At 32.2% G+C, this 23541-nt stretch overlaps 2 protein-coding genes across 4 annotated transcripts; both read left to right on the forward strand.

Moving 5' to 3' along the window:
* Window positions 1-11382: 11382 nt before the first annotated feature.
* On the forward strand, window positions 11383-15744 carry LOC11436068 (uncharacterized). 3 transcript variants are annotated; one of them, XM_024784079.2, is made up of 4 exons: window positions 11383-13010; window positions 13539-13673; window positions 13918-15192; window positions 15408-15744. In XM_024784079.2, the coding sequence occupies exon 1, from the start codon at window positions 11465-11467 to the stop codon at window positions 12635-12637; it is 1173 nt and encodes a 390-aa protein (XP_024639847.1). In that variant the 5' UTR covers window positions 11383-11464; the 3' UTR covers window positions 12638-13010; window positions 13539-13673; window positions 13918-15192; window positions 15408-15744. The 3 variants fall into 3 exon arrangements, with proteins under 3 accessions (XP_024639847.1, XP_024639848.1, XP_039690418.1); XM_024784080.2 differs by having other exon boundaries at window positions 13965-15192; XM_039834484.1 differs by lacking the exons at window positions 13539-13673; window positions 13918-15192; window positions 15408-15744 and adding an exon at window positions 13311-13421.
* A 4586-nt stretch (window positions 15745-20330) lies between these two features.
* On the forward strand, window positions 20331-23193 carry LOC11428833 (probable disease resistance protein At1g61310). Its single transcript, XM_003617457.4, has 3 exons — window positions 20331-20475; window positions 21277-22801; window positions 22976-23193. Exons 1-3 carry the CDS (start codon window positions 20472-20474, stop codon window positions 23028-23030), a joined length of 1584 nt encoding a protein of 527 aa, XP_003617505.3. The 5' UTR covers window positions 20331-20471; the 3' UTR covers window positions 23031-23193.
* The last annotated feature ends 348 nt before the right edge of the window (window positions 23194-23541 follow it).

Here is a 23541-nt window from a genome sequence, read left to right on the forward strand (position 1 = left end):
ATTGAAGAACACTCATAGATGGTGATGGTGTAAATGTTCATAGCCTATTTATAGGAACATGATAAGGAAAATGAATCATCCCAAAAAAACTTTTGAAATTTGACATGGAATGAAAATTGTAGTTTCATTCATTCAAATGAAAATTTTGGCGGCACACCAAATATTTGGTGTTAAGAAGCTGAAATGCCTTGCATATAATTGAATTGATGTTTCCAATGCCTTGCATATTTTCAACGTGAGGTGGGAAACCAGAAGGTATTTCAACGTGAGGTACAATATTAAATTTCTCTAATGCAGTTGTACAATCATGTTGGTGTACATTAATTTTAAGAAAATGGCAATATAGTCAATTTAACTTATGTTTTATACAAAATTTAGAAAATCAACTACACTTAACTGCATTTCTTAATCACCGTGAAAGCTGTTTTTTTTGCTTATATATAAGACCGGAGGGTGTACTTAATACCAAGAACATCATTGGTATGTCAACACATTAAGTAATTATATATGTGTGTGTGCGCGTGCGCGCATGTGTACGTATTATTATTAGTACTATATCTTGAAAAATAAGCTTCTTCTCATTCTTGTTCTTCGAATAAACGAAATTCTATCTGTCAGACTCCACTGTTGTTGCCCACTGATGTATTTGGCACTGGTACTCCAAGCACCGCAGTGTTGGCCGTAGGTGCTGGTGATGATGATAACCAACAGAAGACTTTTATGGCAACCAATATCAAGAAGATTCCTGCAGCCAATGCCCACATAATGATCGCCCATGGGGGATTCGACTTGTGGCTTATACGATGATCAGAAGTTGCAGCCCGAAAATGCTCTTCTGGTGGCAGGGACTGAAAAGGGTCTGGAGAGGTTGAGGATGAACCTCCAGTAGCGGTAGTAGAAAGGAGGGTGACGAGGGGGAGGTATAAGTAATGCATTCTCCCTGCCTTGTCGATGCCACCCACACCAAAACCAATGGAACAAGCACCACCTAGAGATACAGAGGAAAAACATGCCAAACCACAAATATGTAAGTTTTAAATTTTAATGGCCTTATCCGTGGACCAGTTTTTTGTACTTAACTTCAATCATATGGAAGATGAAAATGAATTATGTTGGAATGAAAAATTAAAGCATTAATAACTTTATTATTCGTAGTAAGTTATATATGCATGCGAAGGAACAAGGATGATATTGAACAAAGTAGACAATTTTACATAAAACGATACAGTCAATGATGTTTTCCTTCTACTCTTTTTTCTTCTTAATTAGGAAAAAGTATACCAGTGGACATGGTACAAAAAGGGCTTTTTAAGTCGGGCGCACGTCCGACCTAATAGCTCCCGTCAGTGTTTGCTTTTTAAGTCGGATTTACCAACCGTCTTAAGGCATCATTTTCTAAGTCGGTTGTAAAGGGTCTTTTAAGTCGGTTTCTGGTCCGACCTAATAGCTTCCGTCAAAAGAATATTTGCTTTTTTAAGTCGGATTTAACAACCGTCTGAAAGCATCATATTAACTTCTTCAGTCGGCCACTTTTAACCGACTTACAAAGTTCAGTTTTTTTTTAAAAAAATATAGCATACATGCGGAATATGCTCCATTTGTTTTCCTGCAACCATTTTTTTTTGTCCACTGTTAATGTCACTAACTTGTAGTAATAGAAAGATACATTGAAGAACAAACCATAAATAAAATCCACATGTACTAATTAAATAAAACCATAGAACTATATTGTCACACGAAAGTAAATAGTCACAACACTGGCAGAGTAAAGTTCATGTTAGGACCAAAATGCAAATAGTAAAAAAAACTAAACACAGAGTTAACACTAAGTTAAAACTCCAACTGCTTAAAAAAAAAATATCAGTGTCACACTAAAGCTTACTTCCCACCTGCTCCAAAAACCAATCTCGCACTAAGATGACTCCGCGTTTGCTTCAATAAGTTCCAGAATCAAATTTGCACAACGTTCTTGAACATTTTTAACTTCATCCTTTTGAAAGGGAGTTGAATCCGCAAATAACTGAATAAACTAATGATGGCATAATATTAGTTTATCATATAAACATGTAAAAATAAAATTAATTAATTTATAATAGTTGTTAAAAAAATCTTATGCGTACTTGCGTCCATAGACAACACCACCGGATACAATGTTCAACATATGTAGCATGACAAAATATCCTCTCTCGTCACAAACTGATTGCCTTCGACTCTGAAATTGAATATGATCAAATGTGACCGTTTAGTCGGTAAATACTATTCAAAATATATAGAAGATATTTAATACAGACTCACCACAAAGATGATAGATGAAGCAGCAACATGTGTAAACAACTTGCAGTGGGATAAAACCATACTACTTTATTATGATTTCTCACCCGTTGTAGCTTATTATAACCTTCCAACAATAATTAATACTTAATCATTAAACTTATATCATTAAACATATCACAGTTCAGTTCATGTACAATAAATAAATTGAATACTTGCGAATCAACAATGGCTGATATTTTTTTATCTGACGGCTTCTTTCGTAATTAACATAGAAAGGTTACCTCCCGCTTCTTGGGATTAATTATGAGCAACTATCAATGATGACTAAAGGGAAATAAACAATTAAATTATTTGCAAAATTCAAATCTCTATATTACAAGTGATTGGATATAAAGAGAGAAAAAAAAATTACTTGTTAAAGTAACGAACTAGGTACAAATCCTTTTTATTATGGTCCATTGTGTTTTGAATGTAGGTTTGAATACTGACATGGTCATTTTGAGTAAGTGTGTAATATGGATCAAGAAATTCGAACATGCCACTTTTGTCCAATTCAACACAACGACGGTGTAGATATCTAAGATAATGAAACAAAATTACATTATAAATAAAATTAAGTAATTGAATGACCATTAAATTTACAAACAAAATATACTTACGTCAGCCACACTTGCAAATTAGTCAAATGTAATTCTTTTTTATCCAAACACAAGCCCATGATATCAATCCCACTATGTTCAGCCTTAAACTTCAAAGTGAGTGAATATTTTTGGAGGCCTAAAGTAATAACTACAGCATATACTTTCTCATAGGAACTTAAGTATGAATGGATTCTAGAAAATGAGTTCACACTTCTCATATAGGCCTAAAGTTTTCTTTTTAAAGTCTATGACTATATCTAATAAGTCTGTTAAATTAAATTAAAAATTTTGTTTTACAGCTCAGATAATTATACTTTGTTAGTGATTGAAAAGTCAAAGTTCATATGTCCATATATTTTTAAAAGACTAAATGCCTAATTGAATTTGAAGACATTGTTTTTAAAAACTTTCCTTTTAGAAAATGACGCCCCGCATACATATATATATATATATATATATATATATATATATATATATATATATATATATTTACTAAAAATTGTGTATAGTCGAGATTGGCAAGCAATCATAGGGTCAATTAAATCCCACTTAGCCCATAGAAGGTTAGACAAAAGTAAATACAATTGAATGTTAGAATTAGTCATAATATTATATTAAGAAAATACGTCGTCTTGGACTGATTTTTTGGGATGCAATCCTCTCCATTTTCTTAGGAAATTGAGATCTAAAACCAAAAGTGGGAATGGGGTTATGAAGAAAGAGAATACACACACCTTCTCCCATCTCTCACTAACAGGTGTGTCGCCGTACACGCGCCTCACACCTCTACGCTGTTCTGGTACCAACAACAATCCAACGCTCCAGATAATTAAAAGGAAGATGATTTTAGTGATATTCTTCAATTAGAAAACTTCCTTCTCAATAGTTCATTGCCAATGGAGGATTCAGTTAATTCAAGTTTTCAATTTGATTGTTTAAACTTTCCTTTTGAATCCATTGATCTCGGCTAAGTTTCCAATTTAATTTCCCCAATGCCTCCACTTATGTGTGTGAGTTTATAATGATTTTGCCATTTCGTTTATCTAAAAAAAAAAGTTTCCAATTTAATTCAAATTTCAAGTTAATGTGGTGGATGTTTGTCATGTGAAGAAGTTAAACGACGAAGTGGTTCCTATTCCTGTTCTAATTTTCTGTTTTTTTTTTTTTTAAATTAAAATGATTTTGTTTTATTTTAAAGTAAATCTCAGCCATGTGCTACGTGTCAAGCTTATATGTAATGAAATTGAGATCTCAATTTTCTAAGGAAATGGAGAGGATCTGCACCCAATTTTTTCTCCTTTCAATTATATCCTTTAGCAAATTTGACAATAAGAATGTTATTTTTTTGGTGTCATTAAAAAAAAAAAATTGTTGTATTTTTTTAAAGATATTATATTTGTCTTTTTTTTACAAAAGATATTATATTTGTTATATTGTTGGTATCAATTAGAAAAAAAAAAATAAGTATAGTTTGTTTAAAATATGAAAGTGCAAAATATTTAGTATCTATACCTATAATTTTAATCAAAATTTCATAAAAATTATTGTTTGTAATTTATATGCATTAGTTAAATTCTTAGTGATTAGGTCTTGAGATGAATCTTATTGGATTTATTGTTTGAATCACGCAGGTTGTTAAACCCTTTACTAATGCAAATATAGTTTTATTATGTTTAATTTATGTGCAATACTTTTTATATCTTGATCATATATAAATTGATTTCAAAGATTGAATGCATTCTTACTATAGCTTTTAACTTGGATCTAGATGACTCTTTGATTAGGGAGTAGATGACTCTTTGATTGTGATAATAGGTAAATGTACATGAAAACCTTTAAAGAGTACATGGAGTTGTAAATTGAGGTTTGTTTTTGGAGAACTTATTGAAGGTTAATTTCTTGTAATCCTTGCTTCTATTTGTAAAGAACTCATTGATAGTAAATTGGAGAAATCTCTCTCTTCCGATCATAGGTCAAATTTAGACCGATTTAAATAAACAAATATTTTTTTGAGGGACAAAAAAAAATATTGTCGTGTTCATCTTTCCGTTATCATATTTTATTGTATATGATCCTTTTGATTTTAGTTGCGGCTGATTTTACTCCACAAATCAAACTATTGGTGTGAGTTTTGTCCGAATTCACAACAATTACTAAGAAATTGAGCAAGGGATTCTCTCAATTTAATTTTTTTCATAATTTATTTTGCTAGTTATTTTAATTTTTATATTATAATATTGTTTGAACATATACATTTTTTTTTTCTAATACCATATGATTTACTTTAAACATTTTCCCATAACACTCTCTGGTTATATTTTAAAAATAAACAGTATTAAAATCACATTGAAAAAAGAAGGATATGTGAAAATACTAGTGCATAGATCATTAGAAAAAGTTGTTTCTAATAATATGATTGTATCAATTCATAAATCATGGTCATGGAGCACAGTTACCACCGGGTCCTCCAAATTGAAGACAATATCTAAACGGGTCTTTTTGTTTTTCGTAGTAATCAACTCCATAGCATTTAGGGGCATCATTGAATTCTTCTATCAACTCCTTTTCAGGTCCATAAGTCGTCGATGATCCAGATTCATTTTTATATGCAACATTTCTAAAATAACCTGAATGATTAAAGTCCTCATCGGGTAAGAGTCCTGATCCCATTTGAGGACTAGGAGCCCCTATAGCTATTGTTCCCCCACCCCACCCTCCTTGGCCGGCTGATTTCAAGTTGCTGAACAAAGCTGCCGGAAAATATCCAAGTGGCTTATCATCAATGGTCACTACCCAATTGTTGGTTTTGAGTTCCTGCAAATATCCATAGAAACTTGTAAATATACCATGAATTATGCTCTTTACCAAACATAAATTGCTTGATCCAACCTGAAATTCCAAAAATATCCTGTGTGAGTTTACTCAAGGTAGTGTTAATTTCTGCGTGAGTTAACTCGTAGTGCGTGAGTTAAATCACACATGAACATTATGAGAATTTCAGTTGAAAACGAACAAAATCAGTTGGGTAAAGAGCAAAATTCATGTACATATGTCCCAATCGAGACTAGATTTTCTCAAGTGATTTTGCCATGATTATATCTATTTAAAAGTTTATTGCGGTTAACAAGTTAAAAAACATTTTGATTTGATCTTATTTTATTTATTTATTTATAACACATTCTTCATTTTATTTTATGTTATGTATAGGTCATTTATCTTAAACTATAGATAATTTTGTGCACATTTTTGAAGATAAAGAATTTGAACTGAAAATAAAAAAAAAAAAAAGTGTTACAAATAAATAAGATAAAAAATCTTTGAGATCTTAAGAGAGTGTTTTTAATTTGCATAAATTGTATATAACTGGGAATAGAAATTGACATCTCAACCATAGGCCCACCATAAACAGATATGTTTTGTATAACTTCACCGACGTGATGATGATCGCCAGTTTGAACAAAACCTTGATATTGCATATCGTAGCATCCAGTCTTCTTGAAATTATCTGACTGTCACAATTTAATATCGTATTATATTTTGAAGAACATGTCCAAAACAAAATTAATCTTTTTTTGAAGAAGAAGATTCATACCTAAAACAAAGAATGATAATAAAAAAAAAAGTTATTTTACTGAGAACAGTTATTTTAAGAAAAAGTGGTTTCTCAAAAATAAATTAACCATCCCTTACCGTCCATGCCAAGTACAAATGTGTCTTATCATCACCATATACATGGGGAAATACCTGGGAACAATTTGTATAATAAATTAATTTAGAGTGCTTTTCATACCAAACAATAGTAAAGGTTCACCATTGAACAATTTTTGAGAGATCCTTATTAGATGCACCTTAAAATTTTAAAGTGAATATCTTGTTGTAATGGGATAAAATAAAACTTACCTGCCATCCAACATATATTATATTAGTACCATCTCCCTCTCCATTTTGGATAAATATGTGAGTTGAACTTGCTTGAGCAATACTACATTTTGGATTATAAATGCTAGTAGTTCCACTGACTCCATAATAATGTAGACTAGGATGCTTAAAGAGAGAAACTTCTGCAATCTACAAGTTCAATATATGTTCATGCAGCTGATAAAATATTGAAACATTAATTGATATTTATACAAATAAACTAAGAACATAAGGGTTGAAGTCGGAGCCAGCCAAAGAAAAAATTGGATAAGATGTATAATTTTTTTTTTTAATCGGCATATATATTGATAAGCCAAGCACAAGAAGTGCAAAATGGCAAGCTGATACAATTGAAAAACAAGCCCCTGCCTACTGTCAAACATGCAGCAGCATAGGGAAAGTGCAGAAAAAAACGCATCATACAGGGAGGCAACAAGCCAAATCACCAAAAAGAACAAAGCTATATACATGCGCTCCCTAAAATGCCAAACTGCATCAACGGAACCTAGACCAACAGCTGAAAGGACCGAAAATACCAAACCTCCATATTCATCTTCTATTTAGACACTCTTTAGGATTCCAAGTCCACTCATAAGAGTGGACGCCCAAACCCAAGATACCGCTTTGATATCATCCACAATCTCCTCCACATCAAGATTTTATGGAGTAATGAAATTAATCTCAAGCCAATCCAAGACTTCACGCCAAATTAGAGAGGATATTGTTGGGTCATGAGGGAGGCCTGGGGGACCGTCCACATCGAGGCTAGAACAACCGCACAAGCAAGAGAGACACCACACTCTTACCCAAAACCTCAAGGCAATGGGTTTATGGGTCCTCTTACTTATAAGGTGTTCAACCTTTTCTATTTTATCCGATGTGGGACATATAACTCACACTTGCACACACCAACAGATACATCACAATGAAGGAAAAGATGTGTTGACGCCTCCACCATCAAACCACACAACACACATACATGAGGCGCATCCGGTTCCAAGATGTGCCGAAACGCATGTAGGAACTACCCGTAATAACGAACTTGGAAAATGAACCCGTTTATCATATCGGGATTCATTGTTTCCGACTCTGCTTCACCTTAATTGTTATTTTAACAAGTAAAGTTATGTCTCGGTCCGAGTGGGAATAACATGTCTCTTCTGCATGTCCATAGAGTTTTGAAAAATCCAAACATCTTGCCTCCTTTTGACTTGAAAGTGAAAATAGTCTAGGAAACAAATTAAATAAAGGCTCTTCCCCCAACCACCTATCCTTCCAAAAACTAGTATTACATCCATTACCTATTTTCCTTCTTACCCTAGTAGTGAACCAATTCTCTCCAACTCCATCCTCCAAAGACATTAAATTCCGCCACCATAGAGAGGTAAATCTCGGCCACCTTATCACTCCCTCACCCGGAACTAGCCACTAACATGATCGCCGTATTTTTCCACCAACACCCTCTTTCAAAGAGGTTGCTCCTCTTGAAGTAAGCGTCATTTCCACGATAAGATATATAATTAATGAAAGATAAGTATAATTGACAAAACATGACATTAAGATATAAAAGTAATAAGTAAAAAAGGAAAAAAATTTGTTTAAAAATGACACATGAATTAAGACTATGCACATTTGATATTAAGTGGGTTATTAGAATATTACGGGAGCAAAGCGAGCATTGTTAGCTAGAATATTATTATTCCACAAAGATTTAGCACGAATGAGGTCGTCTTTTGTTGTCCTTCGAATAGGAACGGTTCTAGTTGGGCACGTGATTTTGTCGGTTGGTGAAATCTTTGCACTTGTTTTTTCTTTCTTTATTGAAAAATTAGGTTGTCTATGCAACAAATGAAAGAAAAAACTCAACATGAAAATGGATGATACATATAATTAAACAAAGAAGATTAACCAAATTCAAAGGTGTTCAACCTGTAATTTATGATTCTTTAATAAAGGATGGTCGAAAGCTGCCTGCTTGTCAATATCAATGCAATCAACTATGTATCCGAATTTTGTCTATTAAAACCACCAAAATCAAACAAAGAGAAATTATAATCATCTTATATAGATCAAACAAAACCACTAATAAAATGTAGGCTTAATTGCACTTTTGGACCCCTATCTTTCCAAAAGTTGCGGTTATGGACCCCTAACTAATTTAAATACAAAACAACCCCCTATGTTTTGATTCTTTGGCAGTTTTGGACCCCCAAGGCAAAAAAATAATAAAAAATTTGACACGTGGCACCTCACGTAGGGTGCCACGTCAGCATTGACCAAGTCAACAATGAAATGGGGGTCCAAAACTGCCAAAAAATTAAAACATAGGGGGTTGTTTTGTATTTAAATTAGTTAGGGGTCCATAACCGCAACTTTTGGAAAGATAGGGATCCAAAAGTGCAATTAAACCTAAAATGTATATGTGAAAAATACATGAATACTCGTAATAGGATCCTTGTTAATAAGTTTTAGTTGTTTCTCCAATTCCAACTCTTCTTTCGGTGTAGTTTGTATGCCATCAACTCTATGGCTTGTATTAGTCACCAAACACAAAACCAATAAGAACAATGTGTTGATCATTTTCACAATTTTGTTATCGAACACAATGAATTGGTGATCCATTACAGTTTAGAATTGTCAATTTACATTCAGGAATCATTAATAGATAGTGTTAACTTGTGCCCTTAGAACACATGTTAAGAAATTTAAAAGAATAAATATTTTCTAAAATTTTGTGCATTCAATTCATTAAAATGTTAAAGATTAAATGTAATGTACACATTCTAATAAATTATTTTTATATTTAACTTATTAACTTGTATCTTAAGAGCACAAATTAACATTTTCCTTAATATAATGTCATATGATAATTCCTATTTAATGTAGTCAACACTCAACACTTTAGAATGAAGGCCTCAAAAAGAAAATAGTACTTTTGAATGAAGTTTAGTCAACCAAAAAATATATATTCGTGACTAGATTTCCTCCCCAAATCATCACATTGCGATTCAATCCTTATCACAAATACATGCTCCTTACGATGCTTGGTGCTTTGATCTTATCTTAGTTATTAATTCATTTACCTTTTTCAAAAGAAAAAGTTATATTATAAATCAAAAGGTCACAATTTTTTGGGGTAATTTTTTTTTCTTTCCAAATGCGACAAATATTGTGAGACAAATGAATATTTGATAAATTTTTTAGAACAATGTGCTATTACATGTGATTATCATACTCTGTTAATCCTATCAACAACAAAAAATCTTACTCTTGTAACGATGTTTTAGACGTTAGTTTAAAATTTATTATTGAAGGAGCAATCTTAGTTGCTTATATTCTAACAAGTATCGGTAGAAATAGGCCGGGTTGATCAACAAAGCCTATGGCCAAGTCTAACAAATCAGAATGGACTTCTTCTCAAAATAGATTAGACTAAGACTTTTTAAAAAGTTTATTCATCTAAAAATGTTATATTTTAGGCCTCAAAGAAAATATTTTAAGCCTATACAAAAATTATTTATTATATTATATTTTGTAGTTTGAGTCAACTATTTTCATCTTTAATTTAACTAAAAAAGTAAGATAGAAATATGAAAATAAGATTATGATAGATAATTAGTTAGACATAAGTCTTAATTTTTTTTATTAGGTCTGACTTAGATTTTATAAACTCTAACTCGATTTAACTTATTTTCATTCCTACTAATAAGGGAGACAAGGGTGAGTAAAAAAGAAAAAAAAAGTCAATGTTTAATGCTAATTCATATGCATTCTTTTATCATATTCTTGGTTGTACTGTTTTAAATTTTAATGAAATGAGTTATTTTCTTTTGAAAAACCTTAAGGTTTGTTAGGTGAATTTATGACGCATAATTTATAAGTTCATATCCGAAAAAGATCAAGCTGATAATTGTCATTTTTTAACAAGCTCATAGTTATTTTCATGAGTTTATAACATTTTTGATAAATTAATTCAAATAATTTATAGCTTATCATCTTAGCTATAAATCTTTTTTACGAGTTTATACTTATTTTCATGAGTTTATAAACCTTCGTAATAGAATCGGTATTGGTGTATGTCTTCGTGATGAAGGTGGTGTGTTTGTTCTGGCCAAAATAATCAACTTTGTTGTCGCTTACTCAATTGATATTGGCGAAGCCTTGGGTCTCTATCACGCCTAGCAATGGGTGAGTGACATGCAACTCGACAATATTGGTTTTGAAATTGATTCCAAAAGCACAAGAGATGCGATTTACTCAGACAAGGAAGACATTTATGAATTAGGCAATATCACCACAACTTCCGAAGTTATGCTTTCCTCCAAGTTCAACAACTCTCGGGTGGAGTTTGTTAGGCGACAAGCAAACGTGGTTGCTCATACTCTCGTAGAAGAGGCCACATTTCTCGCTAGTTCCGTTGTTTATTTTCATATACCACTTTGTATTGAGACTTTGATTTCTTTTTTTTTTTTTAGGAAGTATTGAGACTTTGATTATTAATGAAATGATATAAACACCATTGTTTAAAAAAAAAAGAAAAAAAACATGAATCAAACCACTTGAGTAAAACGACATTATTCCTTTTCCCTAATTTCTAGGGTTTTATCCAAGAATTCCCTCTCAAATTAACAATGGCATTTTCTCTGACTACTCAAACCCAAATCATCACATTGCGATTCAACCCTTTTCACAGACACAAACTCCATACAACATTAGCATCAATGTCACAGGCAAAATCTAAAAGACCAATTTGCCCTTCATGTTCCAAACCCACCCGAACTTGTCTCTGTTCTCGAATTCTCACTCCTCCAATCCCTAATTCCGTCAATGTAACCATTCTTCAACACTCTCTTGAGTGTAATCATCCTCTTAATTCTACCAGAATTGCTAAAATGGGTCTCAACAATCTCACTATTGCAACTGTTTCCGATGTTAACTTTGAATCTCGCTTCTTTATTCAACTTTTTGACCCCAATTCAAACTCTGCTGAAAAAGGTTCGTTTTTTCGTGAATTTGAGGAGACCCATGATTTGTTTTATGCTAAAGATTCCAACTTTATTGATATTGATACTGACAGTGCTAGTTTGAAAAATGATGTCATTCATAATTATACTGTTGAAAATGTGAATGATGAAGTTAAGAAAATTCCGTTTCGTAGAAGTTGTGATGATCTAACTGGAGGTAATGGAAGACCTGCTATTACTTTTACTATTGGCAAATATGGTGCAATTACTTCTTTGTCACATATTTGGATGAAGCAATGTGAATCTAATGAGTTATTAACCTTTGACAAGATTTTGTCTTGTCCTGAAGCATGTGAAGCACTCTCAAAAGGGTTTTTGGTGAAGAAGTTTCAAAGGAAGCAATTGAATAGGGAAGAAGTGGAAGAATATGAGGAATTTGAGCTTGAGGTTAGTTCTGGATCGGTACTACTTTTTCCATCGGATAATGCTGTTAGTGTTGGTGAATTAGATGTTGTTGGTTTTGAGGTGAAGAATTTGATTGTTCTAGATGGAACATGGGCTAAGGCTAAAAGGATTTATAGTGAAAATCCTTGGTTGAACATTTTGCCGCATTTGAAGTTGGAAGTGAATGAGATGAGCTTATATGGTGAAGTGAGGAATCAGCCTAAAGCTGGTTATTTGTCCACCATTGAGAGTATTGTGTTTGCTTTGAAGGCAGTTGGGGAGAATCACAAGGGTTTGGATAATCTGTTGGATACTTTTGAGTCCATGGTTGGTGACCAAAGGCGATGTAAAGATGAGAGACTGAGCAAACTGTTACCTAGTTGTGGTAGCCCTTGATTTCTTCTTTTGATTGAAGTTGAACAACTTGAAGAAGTCGCTTAAACCCAAAAAGAAATAGTTTTGAAATGAATTATGAACCATGAAACCTCTAGGAGTTTCTGCCGTGCGTATCCTCAGCAGAAGGATTGAAATAATCAAGCCGGAACTTTGAAGATTGCAGAAACATCAGCAGAGAGATACACTATCGAAGCAAATCCAGCCACGTGATGATGATGTAGTAAAATGAAAGATTATTGTTAAGTGTTAACAACAACAAGGAGAAACAAATTCTGAAAAGGAAGAATATGTGAATGGATTTACAAGCTGGAATTCACATGACATGGATATATGATATTAGAACTCAGTTTTTCTTCACATTTCTTCAAAATTGGTATGATGCCATACATGTAATTGAATTCTCAAAACCTGATTTCATTTGTTGATAGTATTTCACGACAGAAGTTTTCACTTAATGCTTAATAATCGACTTATGTTTTACAATTCTATTCAAAGATTGCTGGTTTATTAATTTCTATTCTATTGTTATGTTATTATCCTCTTCAATCATCAGACCTTCATTGGTCCTAGTAGAATTATCATGGATTTTCTCATTTGGACTTTTTTGCCGAGTTTGTATAAAAAAAATACTAGTATTATTTTGAGACAAGTCAACATCTTATTGTTTATACAGATTGCTTCACATCAATAATTGAAGATGGAATATGATGCTTCCTATCATATAAAATAAGAGCCTCGTTATTACCGCTATTCTAAAATATAAGATTTGCTTCAAAAATTTCCTTGTCCCCTTTTTACAAGACATTTTCAAATTTTCAACTATTTATTTATGTTATTTAATGTTTGTTGTGTTATTATTATAAGATAGGTATATTATAGCTAATGGGTTCTCACCTCACAGCTAGTGTAGATGGAGTCCAAACTCCCAATTGGCAAGTCTGCTGCTTCAGCACCGAAGTCATTGACTTTCTGATTTGCAAAGACAGACAGTCATTTTCATAGAGACAGACAGTCATTTTCATTTTCCAGTTCTTCGGTAAATCCTTACTCTTCCTTAACACGTTTCTTTCTGTAGTTTTGTTGTAACATAATTTTCTTTGCTGTGAGTGTGATGTTAATGAATATGCGATCAAGTGTTGCTCATCTTCTCTAATTTATTCCATTTCTTACTGGATCATGAAACATACATTATAATTGAAGGAATGATTGGCTTCAATTTTATGTAGAAATTTATTTTATTTTAGATTATATCTTTCGCAATTCTTCTTTTTTTGTTGCAGGAAATATTTGCCGTAGTTCGTTGAGTTTTAGTTTGATTATTTTTCAGCTTAGCTGCTTACCGTTATTCAACTCAATGCAAATCGAATCCATCACAGATCTTGTGGTCAAAAAAGCTAAACAAACTAACATGTCTCTTTCGGTTTGGCAATATCGTGAAACATGTCGAGAGGGAAAAGAAGAAATTAATTTCAAATCGATATCTTGTGCGGGAAAAAGCTGAAGCAACTGCTAAAACTGAAAAAATCAACAATACTATTTTTGAGTGGCTTAAAGAAATGGAGAAACTCATAGAACTGCAGGAGAATCTTAAAACAAGAGCAGAGCCAGAGATTCCCAATTATGATTGTTCATTAGCTGGGGTATTTTCTGCTGATCATAGGATGAGATATTGGATGTACCATGAAATGCTAGGTAAAATAAAGACACTGAATGCCAAGTGTGAATTTGAGCCATTTTCCACCACAATTCCAGCTTTGAAGCACTTTTTTTCACTAAATTGTGTGTCTTTTGAGCCTATAAAAGAGGCTTCAGATAGACTTCTAGCGGCACTACATGATAATAATTGTTTTATGATTGGATTGTATGGGAAGAGGGGTTTTGGTAAAACAAATTTGGTGAAAGCAGCTAGAGATGAAGATTGGACTTTGCTCGAAAAACATTCAGGCTCAGGCATAGAAGACGAGTCCTCGTCTGACATATCAAATGTAGCACAAGATGCTGCTTTTGAATGTGAAGGGTTACCTGGTACAATAATAGAAGTGGGATCTTCCTTAAAAGGTAATCCTGTGGAGGAGTGGAAAGAATCTTCAGACAATTTGAGGCGTTCAATGGCTCGATGGCAGATTTTCATCAGTTTTAGAGGAGAAGATACTCGGTACTCTTTTACGGGTTTTCTCTATGATGCTCTCTGTCGAGAAGGATTCAAAACATTCATGGATTATGGGGGATTGCATATTGGGGACCAAATTTCACCCTCTCTTATTAATTGAAGCATCAAAGCTTTCGATTGTTGTTTTGTCTGAAAATTATGCAAGTTCCTAATGGTGTCTTGATGAGCTTGCGAAGATCCTTCAGTGTAAGAAGTCGAAGAATCAATTGGTTTGGCCTATCTTTTACAAAGTGAAACCTTCAGATATAAGACATATGAGAAATAGTTATGGCAAATATATGACTGAACATAAACAAAAATTCGGAAGTGATTCTGAGAGATTACAGAAATGGAAGTCAGCTTTTTTTGAAGTTTCTGGTTTGTCTGGAAAGGCTTATAAAATCGGGTGCGTAGCATACTTTCACATACTTTGATTAACATTATTTCATAATTGTTAATCTACTAGTTATAGATGTTAGTTTGGCTCTTTTACATGAAATATTCTGTTCAAGTTCTGCATTTTGAGTGACTATCTGTGCTATAGAAAATTTGTTGGTCATATGAACCGTGTAGTTTCGTTAGTGAAAAAAAAAATTGAAATCCCTTGTGTATATCTTGTAGGTACGAATATGAATTTATCCGAAAGATTGTGGAAGATGCCGTTAATATTAAACATCGACTGTGTATACGAAGCACAGATAGGAACTAGAAGGATGCCTACATTTTCTCTTGCAATAATTAAGTGCTACATTAGATATAAGTGATGGCAAACAACTACTTGTTCATAAATGAATTATGATTGTAATATACATGTTCAATGATAATTTGTTTTTGAATATGGTTTCTAGGATAATATTTGTTCGCAGACGATAAATTAGTTGGAGAAAACTCTATCAAAGTGTTGTTTTTCTCTATCCCAAGACTCTATCAAAGTTTTACGAAGGAGCAATAATTTCCACCTTTTTATTTAGACCACAAAACCATTTTTCCTTTCCGAAGCTCTATTAAAACAATGTGTATAATTATAATTTTAAATATCCAGTTTTTTTTTAAACAATGGTAGCTAAGGAGTTCACTTTGACATATGAATTGTATGTTGTTTTGGTCCGTATATTCTTTCTCTCTACGTGCAATACAAATGAAGTATCTGTGTATGTATGGAGAAATCATAGTCCAGTGAATTTCTTTGAAGTTTACAGATCATTGAACAATGTCTTTCATAATCAAGGTAATTTTGTAGTCTGTACTCTGTAATGTAGGTGATGTTACTACTGTAACATGACCCTACCTGTATGTATGCACTGTGTAAATGCAAGTCACACTGCTAGTCTTTCCTCAGGAATGGTCCACTTTTCCCAAGTCTAAGTTTTCCTTGGCTTCCTATGAATACAAGTTCTGAAGAATAACTTAAGAAAATATGTATAGAAATTAGTGGAGTACTCGATGATTCATCAAATACCTCCTTGAAAGTTATAACAATTTCAGCATTAGAAGTTTTGGCAGAAAAATTCCTTTCTAATGGTTACATGTTCTGTGTATGCCTTGGATCTATTACAGGATGCATGGCATCTCATAATTTGGATGTGACTTTTCTACCTGCCTTCAAACAATTGTTACATAATGCATTTATCAAGGTTCTAGGTGCAAAATCACTAACTGAACTTCCTCTGATTTTGAACAACATGAAGTCATATGGTATTGCATTTGATATGTTGGCAGAGCTGATCGTTACAATGGACAGATCCTCTATTGTGCCATTCCATGGAAATATTTGACTTTGCCTTGGCTGCTATTCATATTTTCCATTAAAGTCCTCTTTTGGTTCAATACATTGAAGATTTAGCGGGAAAAGGTGTGATGAATGCTATGTTTGCCTTGGCTACTAAAACCATTTCAAGTATCCAGAATCCAGAGTGGATGAAACTACATCTGCAGGAAGCATTGATACAATGTGTAGTAACATTTATTGCAAAGAGACCACCACTAGCTTTTTCAATCCATTTACAGATAATTAATACATGTCAGTATTAGTATATACTGCATAAGCAGCATCTATAGTGAGATACCTCAGTTTACTCGCTCATGACAGAAGCCTAGCATAATCAAACTGCTAGTTAAAGAATGACTACAACATACATGGATTACTTAGGGTGTGTTTGGATGGAGGGTTTAGGAGGGGAAGGGAGGGCTTAGTTTTCTTTTTTAAATTACAGACATTATAAAATAATTTTTAGAAAATTGAATTAACAATATGATAAATGATCATATAGTACTTCAAAAACCCTTAATTTATTTTGAAAAAACATTTTACATTGGTCGTAATTTAAAAAATAAAAATGAGTTCTCCCCTCCCTTCTCCTCCTAAACCCTCAATCCAAACACACCCTTAGGGTGTCATAAGCATACTCCTGAGCTCATGTCTCTTCTGATCAACACACATTCTAAGCTTACCAAAGAGGTTATCCAAATATCATCAGCTTTTACCGATTCATCGTTATCATTCCTAAGCCAACTCCAGAAGGCATGAGTAAAGTTTACAATCTTCGGCTTACCACGACAAAAACTGGCTTTGCAGAACTCAGACCACTTTGGTTGTGGATTTATGTACCTGCAACACAACAACGATGTAAGATACATATTGCAGGCTGCACGCCTACTGATAAATAACCTTGATACTAGTAGTACTTTTTCACACAACAAACAATTCAGATAACGGATTTCAATGTTGGGTTTGGCAGATATTACTTACCTACCTAAGCCTTCTCTATTTCAACCATCATTAGTCATTACCAATAGCTATATGGATAGCACCACAAGGATCCAACCTTCCATTATCCACACGTTTTTGTCAATCAGATAAAGCACGACTTAAGACCAAATTTCCATTAAATCTGTCGCAATTTTACCATAAAAATAAGGGAAGTGCTATATAGCACGACACTCAACCACACGAGATTCCACGACATGCATGTTAAAGGCATGGCAAAAAAAGCAGAAGATATTACTAAGTAAAAAAAAAAAAAAAAAAAAAAGGAAAACATGTTGATGGGTGATCTAACGGCTTCAAATAGTCGTGTGTGTGTCGTGCTTCTGACCATCGTGTCAAAAAGCATTTTCCTAAAAATAATAATTATAAATTTTTTACATAAATAATTAACTTGAAAAAGAAGAAGCAAGAATACACTGATAAACAAATATTGAGTTAAAGGACTTGTGTTTGCAATTTTGCGAAGATAATAAAAGTTTGGAAAAGTTAGGTTTGTGGTTTTATCTCATATCAAATTACTTATTAATCAGTTCTTCTCGTTTTATTTTCTTTTCTTTATTTTTTTTTTATGAACCAAACATAGTGTAAAGAGGGTAGGGACCAACTTGTCCCGACTTTTTTTTAGAGATTAAGGTACCGTTTGCCCCGACTTTTTTTCAGCTTCTCTATGTTTTTAAGGAGAAGTTAGGCCAAACACAATATCAATAAAGTACCTTCGAAAAAAAGTACTTTTTTTAGAATGCACAAAATTAAATGAAATGAGCTTTAACCAAAAATTGTTGAATGCCACTTCAAAAAACTACTTCTCCCCAATTTATTTCACAAGCACCTCTCTACAACTCACGCGGGCAACCTTTTCTTTTATTTTTTCAATATGTTTTTTTCTTCCATTTTATTTTATTTTATTTTTTGAACCGATCCATTTAATTTTTTTTTAATGAAGGTCCATTTAAGTTTATTATCTATTTTTTAAGGAATTTTATTATCTTTTTATCACTTATATATTAATTTCAATATCTTTTGATTATCACAACCTCGCAAATATTTTTATTCACGTTGTCAATGAATGACACCGAATGTTTTTATTCCCTTTCTTCAACCTCGGAAATATATACACACACATTAGCGTTTAGAGTAATACTTTATGTTTGTCTGTCTGTTTTTTTTGTTACGCTAATGCCTTTTAATTTTTTTTAGTGTTGCGTAATGCGTGTAATTATTTTTATAAAATTTTGATTTTAATTAAAAGTACAAGTGTAGTTGCCTAAAAAAATTATACTTATATATATTTTACACATTTGTATTGTAACAAACTATGCATATCTTTTTCTTATTAAAAAAACTAAACATATATTTTCCAATGACACCAGCAATGTAACAAATATAATATTATATAATATAAATTCTTATCTTTTTGACTGACACTAAAAATATGGTATTCTTATAACAAAATTTGTTATAGAGTATAATTGAAAAAGAAAAAACAAATTATTCTCATTATATATACACACACATATACATATTATAGATGTTATCTCTGAATATATGATTGAGCGTGACGAAGAAAACAATATAAATGAAGAAATCAGTTCATATAATCCAGGAAGAGTACAAGATGGAGGCTACATGAATAAAATTAGAAATTAAATAGGAATTGCATTGATGGAGAGTAGAAATGTTTGAGTTTGTGATGATTCATGTTTTTTTTTTAAAAAAGATGATTATTGTTTTTAATTTTCAAACTACTTTGATATTATTTATGTTATTATTTGAGCCTCCTTAAATTATGTCTTCCATTCAAATATTTAACAAGTCCTTTATATGATGATACAAATTTGTATTCATGTTACACAAAATAAACGTCATTAAGTAAATATAGTATTTGTAAAAATATATCTTTTATATTTTAAACATTTTTTCCCTTCAAAAAATATTTTAGACATTTTTTTATTTATTATGTTAATTCATAATGAATTCAAAGTTTTATTTATTTATAGACAATGCATAAATATATGCAAGGTTTCGGGTTTGAACCCCATACACCACTAAAAAAATAATAAATTCAAAGTTTTGTACACTATTTTGCCAAACAGCTTTTAACTTAAAAATAACTTTAGAACTAAAAAAAAAATAAAAAAACCAAACAGCTTTAACCTTTTTTTTAAAGGGCTTTATTTTAAAGTAGTTTTTAGACCCAAAAAAAGGCTGGCCAAACGGTACCTAAAAGTTATTTTTATTATTGTTAAGGATTAAATTGAGTCTTGCAAATTCTCCCAAAGACTAAAATATGTTTTCACTCGAAAATTAATTAAATTATTTTTGAAAACCAAAAGTGAAATATTTTTATGCAAATGAAACAATTGTAATCGGACAGGTGCAATAATACATATTTGTTTTTACTAAAATTATAATTTAGACGAATTTGGTATTTGAAAAATAAAAAGAGTGAATGTTTATTTGGATCTTCACTTAATTTGTACTACATTGCATCTTCAGGGACTAAAATTGTTTTTTTTTTTTATGAACTAAATTGGATCTTACGAATTTTTTTTGGACTAAACCGAGTTATTTTGAACTTGAGAAGGCTGGTTGGTTATAGAATAATTGTAGTTGAAGTAATTAATGTAAGGAAATATTTGAATTGATCAAATCATCCTCAATTTTTAAAACTTTGACTTTTAAGTCAGCTCATCATCATGTACCAAGTAGGAAATGGACCATTATGAGCCACTTTTTAACCATAACGTGTGTTGACTTGATCAGATGCTAGTGTCAACTGTCAAGAGGACCTAGTTCTCGTATTTCCTGCAATTATATAGATAGATGGGACACTTGACTTTTCTGGTTTTGAAGCTAGGAAGAGACAATCATTCAAACTTCAAAGTTCATTGATACATATTGTTCCTCCCTGCTGCACTATGTGTGAGTTCAAATTCCTTTCTTTCATTTAAATTCTCCACCTTTATGTCATCGTTTTCACATCAAATTTCCTCTCCTTTTTTTTTTATTCACTACTGGTGTGTTTAGTTGTAAGATGAAATATGTGATGATGTGAGAAAAATGAGAGAGAGAGTATAATTTGCATTTGTATTCTCTATTCATTACTATGTACTGTAAAACAATTTGTTTTCTAATTTGTGTGTTATTTACTAAAGTGGAGCATATATGTTATGATTGTGGGTATTTTTTAGGCAATATATGAAGTCATTTTATATTAAATATATAACTTTTTAATAAATTATTGTTATTTTTTTCAATAAAATATTGTTACTTTTAGTTGTTTTAACATGTTCAATGTTGAACATTTTAGACAGCCCTATGTTGTAAGTTGTAACCTATTTTATCAAACTCATACCTCTATAGATCCAACATTATAAATATAAATGGAGGATACGAGTTTATATAAATCCATTTATAAAACTAACATAGTATTGGGAGAGTTGACAACATGACTCTCTTTTACAAAAAAGAACATGAGTTTGATTTTTTGAGTTACCCATTTCAGAGGTAGCCTTGGTAAAAAAAGAAAAAATCAGTTGATCCACGGTTGACTTGAGAATTAGTCCCGTCGGGTTCGGGATACTTGGGGCGTCTAATGGAGATTCTATAATTATGATCAATTAGAAAAGATAATTCTATTTGTGTAGGATTTTTTTTAGATGATTTACAGGAACTTCATTTTTTATATATATGCCATTGAAATTTAGATTGGTTATTTTTCAGATTACCTTGCCATTGGACTTGCTACATACAAGATAACCATAACTGTTGTTTGTATCATATCGATTATTCTGATAAAGACGATCAATAAACTATGTGTATATCGAGCTTACAAAATCATTAAAGATGTAGAAAGAGAAAAGAAAAAGCTAATATCAAATCATGATTCAGTACAAGAAAAAATTGAAGCAACCGATCATAAAACTCAAAAGGTCAATGATATTGTTCTTGAGTGGCTAAAAGAAGTGGAAAAACTTGTACAAGAGGTGGAGAATGTGACAATAATACCAGAACCAGAATCAAGATATCCCAATAAAATGCTTAACAAATTAAAGGCATTGAATATCAAATGTGAGTTTGAGCCATTTTTCAATCCAATTCCAAGTTTAGAGCACTTCTCTTCTGGAAATTTTGTATGTTTTGAGCCTATAAAAGAGACTTCAGATAGACTTTTGGAGGCACTAGAAAATCGTAAGTTCTATAAAATTGGATTGTATGGAAAGCGAGGCTCTGGTAAAACAAAGTTGGTTAAAGCAGTGGCTGAGAAAGCCAGGTACCTGAGGGTTTTTGCTGCAGTTTTATTTATCACTGTGTCTCAAAATCCAAATGTAAAACAGATTCAAGATGAAATAGCTGACTTTTTGGATCTCAAATTTGACAAAAACACTGAAGTTGGAAGAGCTAGAGAATTATACTTGACATTAGAAAGCACAGATCGTCCAATTCTTGTGATCTTGGATGATGTTTGGGAAAATCTTGATCTTGAGGAATTAGGCATTCCTTGTAATAGTAATCGATGCAAGGTTCTTTTGACGACGCATTGCAAACAAGAATTCGCACTAATGAACTGCCAAGAAGAGATTCCATTGTGTCCCTTATCTATAGAGGAAGCTTGGACTTTGTTTAAGAAGCATTCAGGGATAGACGATGAGTCCTCAACTGATCTATTAAATGTGGCATACGAAGTTGCAATTGAATGTCAAGGGTTGCCTGGAACAATTAAAGATGTGGGATCATCCTTAAGAAGTAAACCTATTGAGGAGTGGAAAACATCATTAGACGGTCTAAGACATTCTATGTCTCAGTACGATATTTTCATCAGTTTTAGAGGAAAAGATACTCGTGACTCTTTTACGGGTTTTCTCTATGATGCTCTATGCCGGGAAGGGTTCAAGACCTTCATGGATGATGAGGGGTTGAAGGGTGGAGACGAAATTTCATCTTCTCTAATCAAAGCAATTGAGGCATCAAGGATTTCAGTTATTGTTTTCTCTAAAAAAATTGCACATTCTTCTTGGTGTCTAGATGAATTGGTCACTATTCTTAAGTGTAAAAAGATGAAGAACCAACAGATTTTGCCGATTTTTTATAAAATAGAACCGTCCGATGTAAGGCATCAGAAAAACAGTTATGAAAGAGGAATGGCTAAACAAGTAAAAAGGTTTGGTAATGACTTTGAGAAGTTACAGATATGGAGGTCAGCTTTACTTGAAGTTGCTAGCTTGAGTGGAATAACTTACAAAACTGGGTACGTGGTATGCTTTCAAATATTTTTAGTTTCATAGTTGATGCCTGGTCTACTAGTACTACTGCTCTGGTAACTAATAATATGATTGAATAACTTAGTACGTGGTATTCTTTTAATTGAATAAAATCGATGAAAACTTCGTATGTACATGAATTAATGTCTTTAATTTTGCAGGTACGAATATAAACTAGTCCAAACGATCGTGGAAAGAGTAAAGAGCCAAATTTAATGGTGTCAAATTTAATCTTCAAATATCACTTTTTTTTCTTTCCAATCTAGTCTTTAAAGTGTATGAAAATTATAAACATTCCTTGAATTATACGAAGCTGTAATGTGCATGTTGTTAAGACAGTGGTATGAAGTTGTTTTCAACAGGTTCGATGTTCCTTGAAGTTTTGACTGCACCTATATTCTGTGTCAATGAAAACTAAGATAAACACAATAATTATATTGTCATATGAAACTTGAACAAAAAAGGATCCTGTTTTTTATAGACATTTATTAGTTCATAAATGTGTAAGTTGTTAACTTTTTTAACATGTTCCTTAAAAAAAATGTATTTGTTATTTAAACTACTTGGCAGAAAGTATGAGTTTAGTCCATCCTAATGTACAAATATGAAACCTTCTGACGGAACTACATGTTATGGAACTATGTCTGCATTCATCAAGACACATAAATTCTTTTGAAAATGTTTGGTAACAAATAAGATTTCAACACATAATTTATCACAAACTTCT

The sequence above is a fragment of the Medicago truncatula genome, chromosome 5, assembly GCF_003473485.1.
Source record: "Medicago truncatula cultivar Jemalong A17 chromosome 5, MtrunA17r5.0-ANR, whole genome shotgun sequence".
Lineage (NCBI taxonomy): Eukaryota > Viridiplantae > Streptophyta > Magnoliopsida > Fabales > Fabaceae > Medicago > Medicago truncatula.